Source organism: Rhincodon typus, chromosome 24, assembly GCF_021869965.1.
Source record: "Rhincodon typus isolate 14 chromosome 24, sRhiTyp1.1, whole genome shotgun sequence".
Lineage (NCBI taxonomy): Eukaryota > Metazoa > Chordata > Chondrichthyes > Orectolobiformes > Rhincodontidae > Rhincodon > Rhincodon typus.
Genome location: NC_063355.1, coordinates 10033471 through 10040556, shown reverse-complemented (window position 1 = coordinate 10040556; position 7086 = coordinate 10033471). Strand labels below are relative to the sequence as shown.

Sequence of the window (7086 nt, the reverse complement as noted above, 5' to 3'; positions counted from 1 at the left end):
CTCTCCCCTGCCCCCACTCCGGGGTCTCACCACTCTCCCCTGCCCCCCACTCCGGGGTCTCACCACTCTCCCCTGCCCCCTACTCCGGGGTCACCTCCCCACCTGCCCCCGGGTTGCCCTGACTGTGGCATTATTGCCACTCTGCCCTCGAAGCTGAATCACCTCTATCCCACACTCAGTCAGTAAATGGGCAGTGGTACAGGGCATGGGGGTCATTAGTACATGGTCCCTGGTCTGGGGTCTGGTCACTCGGTAAACAGTCAGTGTGTATGAGCTGTGTTAATGAGTCCCGATGTACTGTTTGTTTCTCGGTAGGTTCAACTCCAACCCGCACTGGAGGATTCCTGGGCACCACCAGCCCAGGCCCCATGGCTGACCTGTACGGTGCGGCTAACCAGGACTCTGGGGTCAGCAGTTACATCAGTGCAGCCAGCCCTGCCCCGAGCACTGGATTCGGCCACAGTCTAGGGGTAAGTGTCACCCTGATGTCACTGTGTGGTAAATCATCTCACACACCACCAGAGGTCAGCAGTGAGTCAGAAAGCTGCCAGTAAGATATGGCTAAGATCCCAGTCATTCTCAATTTCAGATGCATTTCAGGTACTGGCTTATGCTTGTGATGCATTTAATTTAACTCTGAGGCCTCTTTCAGTTGGACTGCTCTTTGATCACCGCTTGGTTCATTGCTCCAGAGGCATCCAGGCTTCATCCTACAGCAACTATTCGATCTTTATGTTCCTGATCTTACACCCCTGGGAGCGGGAATACCCTTTGGGATGGGACTGTAAGTGCCCTCAGATAGGAGCAGGAATGCTCCAGGATGGGAATGGAAACTGCCCAGAATGGGAATGGGATTGGGAATGCTCCAGGATAGGAATGGAAACTCCCCAGAACAGGAACAGGATTGGGAATGCTCCAGGATGGGAATGGAAACTCCCCAAGCAGGAATAGAATTGGGAATGCTTGTGGACAGGTGTGATGTTCCAACCTTCAGAGAATAAGTGTGGAGGGGTTTTGCTATAAAATAACACCTCTTGCCCCATTTGGTGAATCTCAGGCAGGGCTCCTACCATGGTTCCCCGTCCTTGTGGGCAGACCTGGCACTAATTTAATTGAGGAAATAGGGTGGGGTGTCTCAGAATGGTATGCGGAAGCCTCATTACTCCCCGGGATACTGTGAGGTGAGTGGAGGTAAAACTTCACCATCCCTGGAAAACCGTTCTTTCATGTGCTGGGGTGGTTTCATGGATCCCTATTCCTGGAACAACGCCGCCAGATGACAGTTCTGGATTAGTGAATTGGCAGTTCTTTCAAACCCTGTCTCAAACCTGCGATTCCCAGGCTAGCAAAACAAGCTTCTTATAACCATGTGCTTTAGAGAAGGAAAGCCCCAACATCCCTCCCTGGTCTGTCTTGTCTGTGACATCAATCCCTGCACCAACATGGCTGTCTCTGAACTGCCTTTTGATGTATTAAAACTGCTACCAGTGGTTCAAGGAGAAAAGCCTATTACCTACAAATAGGCAATACATGCAGCTCCTACCAGTGTGGGACATGTCCTGAGAATTAAATAAATAAAAGCATCCCATTATGGCTGCTGTAGCATGTACGTAGCCCCTGCTGATTGCAGGGTGTCTGATGGTAGGATGTCTTGGGATTTGCTAACATTTAATAGCATAATTTAATGATCTCAATCCAGGCCACTACACAGCCAAAGAAGTGGAGTCTGTTGGAATGTCAGAAATACGAGCTAAAGCTGCTCCCATTGGGCCCTCCCCTGTCCAATTAGATTCTCTTACAAAGTCAGAAGTCACATGACACCAGGTTATAATCCAACAGGTTTATTTGAAATCACAAGCTTTCGCAGCGCTGTTCCTTTGTCACCTGATGAAGGGGCAGCGCTAAGAACGCTTGTGATTTCCAAGAAACCTGTTGGACTATAATCTGGTGTGGTGTGACTTCTAATGTAGTCCACCCTAATCCAACACCGGTACCTCCACATCACAGCTTCTCTTACACCCTGAGGTCCCTCGAGCCCTCCACAATTAGAAGCTGCCAGCAATACGTTTATTTCAAAAACTGCTTGTGCGCTATGACCCAGGGTGATTCAATGACCTGATGATACGTTAACTGACTGTCAGGACAGCCCTGGTTTTACTGACCTCTGTCTAAGTCTACCTCCCCCACCTCTCTCTGTTTGTTCCAGGGGCCTTTGATTGCGACAGCTTTCACAAATGGTTACCACTAAAGAAGAGGCTCGAAAATCTGAAAAAGGAAGTAAGTTTTTAAATGCTGTTGCTCTAAAACAATTGCTTGGTTATCTTGTATGAGTTATTATTGTTCAATAGCCTTGACTCCTTGTAATATCCTGAATTGTGATTGGAGGACCAGGCTTTGATCCCCAGTCTGTCCAGGGTTAGTTGATCTTGGGAATTGAATTGGGACCAACTCTCACAACCATCCAGGAGGTGGGAGAGCAGTGCAGCCTTCAATCTGCACCGTCCCTTTTTGCTCAAGTTGTACACGAAGTAATTCAAGTGAGATACCAATGAACTCACCCCAGTTCCTGATTCACCAGTAATTATTGCTGGTTTCAACCTATGACTAGACTGTGCAAATCAGATTGGAAATGTAGCTGAGAAAATTAGTTCAAAATGTTTTTATTCATCAATGGGATGTGGGTGTCACTGGCTAGGCCTATCCTTAATTGTGCTGGAAAGGACGGTGATGAGCTACTTTCTTTAATCACTGCAGTTGTTAAGATGTAGGGACACCTACCGTGCTGTTAGGAAGGAAGTCCAGGATTTTGCCCCAGTGACATTGCTTCTGCTGGTACCGGGGCACTGCACTTGTTCCAGCCTGTCAATCTGCCAATGATCCCTATTCCCTGCTTCATAGAAACATAGAGTGTAGGTGCAGGAGCTGGCTGTTTGGCCCTTCGAATTAACTCTGCCATTCAACATAATTGTGGCTGATCATCTCACTCAGTGCCCCGTTCCTCCTTTTTGCCCATATCATTTGATCCCTTTATTTCTAAGATCTGCATCTACAACTTTCTTGAAAGTCTTCAATGTTTTTGGCTTCAACAGTTTCTTGTAGCAGTGAATTCCACAGGCTGACTACTGTCTGGGTGAAGAAATGTTTGCTAAACGCTTCCTTTAGCTGAGCTAGTATGTTGCCCCCTTACCTTGTGGCACCTTGTCAAATGCCTTGTGTAAATCCAAGTACGCCTCATCTACAGGTTCCCCTTTATCCACCTTTCATGGTACATCTTCAAAGAACTCTAATAAAATACTTAAACACAGTGTCCCTTTCTTAAAGCCATTTTGACTCTGCCCTGATCACATTAAAATTTTCAAAGTATCCTATTATAATGACTTTAATAATTGATTTTAGCAATTTTCCTCAGACTGATATTGACTAAATGGCCTGTTGTAGTTTCTTGCTTTTTGTTCCCTTCCTATCTTGAATAAAGGTGTTATATTGGCTATTTTCTAATCAGCTGGAACCCTTTCAGAATCTAAAGAACTTTAGAAGTTTAAAACTATCTCTGCTGCCACTTCTTTTAAGACCCTAGGCTTTGGGAAGTTTTCCAAGTCAGTTACAGTGGAGAGAGTTACAAATAAATACCTGTTAATTCATACCTCCATTATTTCCTGGTTTTCCACATTCAAATGCACTATTGGAGCACCAGCACTTGCTTTAGTTACTCTTTCTCTGTTTACACGCCTGTAGAAACACTTACTTCTGCTTTTATATTACTGGCTAGCTTGTTCTGATACTTTACTTTCTAGCAAGAATGTGTGAATTGTGACAGTGCATGTTGTACATTATGCTGGGTTGATGTGGCTACCAAGTGAATGCACACTGTGAGATGTGGTTATGGGATTGGCACAGTGAGGATAAAGTAAGCATTACAGTGTTAGATATGAGTCCTGTTTAATATTGCTAGGTTAACGTGTGAGGGTAGTGATTAAGCAGCAGTTGAAGCTAATGGTGCAGCTCATAGCATGTTTGAAGGTGTGTTCACCGACCTTGTGTGAGGTACTGCAACTTCTCACTGCATCCAGGTCTTTAGGACAGTTGTCCTGTCAGCAATCTCACCACTTCTAACCCCTCTAGATTCAGGGTTGCTCCTTCCACCAAAACCTCCAATGCAGTGTTAGAAAACCAGCAAGCCATCTCTCTTTCATGTTAAGCCATTTGTTTGTGCATTGAACTACTTGGAATGATGTCAACATCTCCAGGAGTCTGAATGCACCTTCCACTTAACTGCTGCAGGCCTGGTTTTAGCAGCAGTGGCTGGGTTTCAGAGGCACAGTTTGCAGTTTGGGTCCCTCTGGTCGACGGTGTGGTTAATGCAGGCAGCCACACTCTGTGTGTTACATCAAACAGATGAGTTAACTGTACATGAGATAACAAGGTGTAGAGCTGGATGAACACAGCAGGCCAAGCAGCATCAGAGGAGCAGGAAGGCTGACATTTTGGGCCTAGACCCTTCTTTAGAAATGGGGGAGGGCAAGGGGATTCTGAAATAAATAGGGAGAGAGGGGGAGGCGGATAGAAGATGGATAAAAGAGAAGATAGGTGGAGAGGAGACAGACAGGTCAAAGAGGCGGGGATGGAGCCAGTAAAGGTGAGTGTAGGTGGGGAGTTAGGGAGGAGATAGGTCAGTCCAGGGAGGACAGACAGGTCAAGGGGGCGGGATGAGGTTAGTAGGTAGGAGATGGGGGTGGGGCTTGAGGTGGGAGGAGGGAATAGGTAGGAGGAAGGACAGGTTAGGGAGGCGGGGACAAGCTGGGCTGGTTTTGGGATGCGGTAGGGGGAGGGGAGATTTTGAAGCTTGTGAAGTCCAGTTAACTGTACATCTCTGTTTTCAAGATCTTTCCAATTCAGCTCCCTGGAAGTCAGATGCTTAGGTACTCATTATGTATACGCGTATATACAAATCATTACCATTGCCAAGGACAAAAGATATTACAATCTCAGTTAGCTCATACCTGGAGTTGCTATGAGCAGTTCTAGGTGTCACACCTTTGGAAAGACATATTGGCCTTGGTGGGGAGCATATTTTGGGACATGCCTAACATCTGATCCACCCTCTTGATTGTGACATGTCCTATAGCCCTGAGTCGCATTGAGATCCTTTTTCCTGATTCTTTACAAAGTGATTCAATGTTTTCAAGGCTCAACAATATCACTGAAAGGGCCAACATACTCTGTCTCTGGAGTGGTTAGAGTTGCTGCTGTGTAGCACATGAGGGTCTCTCGGACCTTGTTCCCCGAAGGTGAATATATTCCCAAGTCATTTCTGTATTCCCAGGGCAAACAAAGGATAGGAAAATTGCAGTTTATTTCCTCTGAAAGCAAATTGACATATTTTGTCGTGTTTGGGTCAAGGTTTTCATTCCAGTAATAGCAACTGTTGTATTCTTTTTTTTCCTGCAGGGCCCCAGCCCGTCAGCAAGAGGAGGGGGAAAACATGGGTTTTGGTGGAGCTCAGGCGACTTTTTAATAATTTTACTGCACACACTGACTTACTACCATAAACTCAACTCCGACCACCCCACCCCATCAACTGAAGAAAACATCTCACTCCTTCACTAACATATAAAAGTTTACGCTTTTGTTTTTCCTGATTTTTGTTTTGTTTAATTTATTTTATTTTATTTTTTTTAGCTTAATGATCGACCAGTTTTAAGCAGTGTCTGTTTTGTTGTTGCTTATTTGAAAGTGTTTAGATGCGTTATTTTAAAATGGGAGTTCTGTGATTGTATTAGAATATTTTGCTAAGGACATTTTTCTTCATTTTTTGACCATTTTTTTTTGCCAGATATTGTTTTTAATGACTAAGAGCTAAAGAGGATAATGTAAAACACTCCTGAAGAAAATGGAATCTTGTCTAAATACAATTTATTTTGATATTCTTTGTAAATGTCATCTATTAACACTGAATTCCAGTTATCATGGAACAAAAAAAACAACATCTGCAGGACAAAAATGTATATTTTGGTAAAAAAAACACTATGAATCATAAAAGTATTTTTTTCTGAAATTGGATAAAACGTTTCTGTAAAATATGTAAATAGAACAAGCTGGATTTGTATTTGCCTTCTGCACAAAAGGTTCTTTTTTGAGTACGGTAGTATTTTTTGAGAAAAGCTGAGACCTAAGGCCCCTACACAGCCTGAGACTTAGCAATACTGTAGATGACCTTTGACTTCCCAGGAGATTCTGTAGTTGATGTCGTAAGGGGCTAATTTACTGTAGAATTGCTTTTTTTCTTTGACTTCTCATTTAAATGAAGGACATTGGTAGGAAATGAATGGTACCTCAAGAGGTCATAAAGCTGCTAAACAAAATAAAAGTAATAAAATCCACACACTACATATCTATAAAGGTTGTGTAGGCCAGGTCAGGTCTCCATTTTTGACCCTAGTTTGAGATAAGAATGGTTGTTGCTCTAGCTACCACTGTTTTACCTCAGCTGGTCACTTCCACAAAGCTGTCAACTCTCCCAGTTTTTATCTGTAGTACTTGTACGTGCTTAGTCTGTTTTTGTTTTTTGTTTTTTAAACTCTTGTAAAACAGCCTGTACTTCCATTTAGTAGCAACAGGCGAAGTAAGTCACCGTGCGTAATGTAACGTGGGAAACAATGCCTTCTCAGCTGTAGATATGAGAAGAAGGGAGTTTCCTGAGCAAGGGCAGTAGAGCCAAATCAAGTCATACCACTGTTTACTGTGAAGGGCAAACTTGCACGTTGGGGTTGTTGGGAGGGGAAGTGGTGGTAGGACTTGTGATCATTCTTTTTGAAGGGGGGGTGCGTATACACTGCATTTTAAGTTTTTCTTTTAATCTCCCAGTTCCCCCACCCATGTCCCGAGCCTCCTTCATGTAGTTGTTTTCTGCTGGGGTATCAGCGAGTGAGAGGGGTTCAGGAGCAGAGGAAGCCAAAGCTGTTTCCTGAGCACCCACTGGTGGTCAGCATTAAATAATGTCAGCAGAAGGTTGCAGGGGGACCCCTCGCTGTCTGTTCATTGAATGGAGCACAGTCCTTCAGAACCTGCTGGAGAAGGAGACCCCCC

General features: G+C 44.4%; 1 protein-coding gene across 1 annotated transcript in view; it reads left to right on the top strand.

Annotated features, from left to right (window-relative positions):
• The window catches only part of msi1b (musashi RNA binding protein 1b), a 129673-nt gene extending 122593 nt beyond the window's left edge, over nucleotides 1-7080 (top strand). The window contains exons 13-15 of the mRNA XM_020515901.2: nucleotides 316-470; nucleotides 2207-2277; nucleotides 5449-7080. Coding sequence (XP_020371490.1) covers nucleotides 316-470; nucleotides 2207-2248 — 197 coding nt within the window. The 3' untranslated portion in view covers nucleotides 2249-2277; nucleotides 5449-7080. The remainder of the gene's footprint in view (nucleotides 1-315; nucleotides 471-2206; nucleotides 2278-5448) is intronic.
• Nucleotides 7081-7086: the final 6 nt, after the last annotated feature.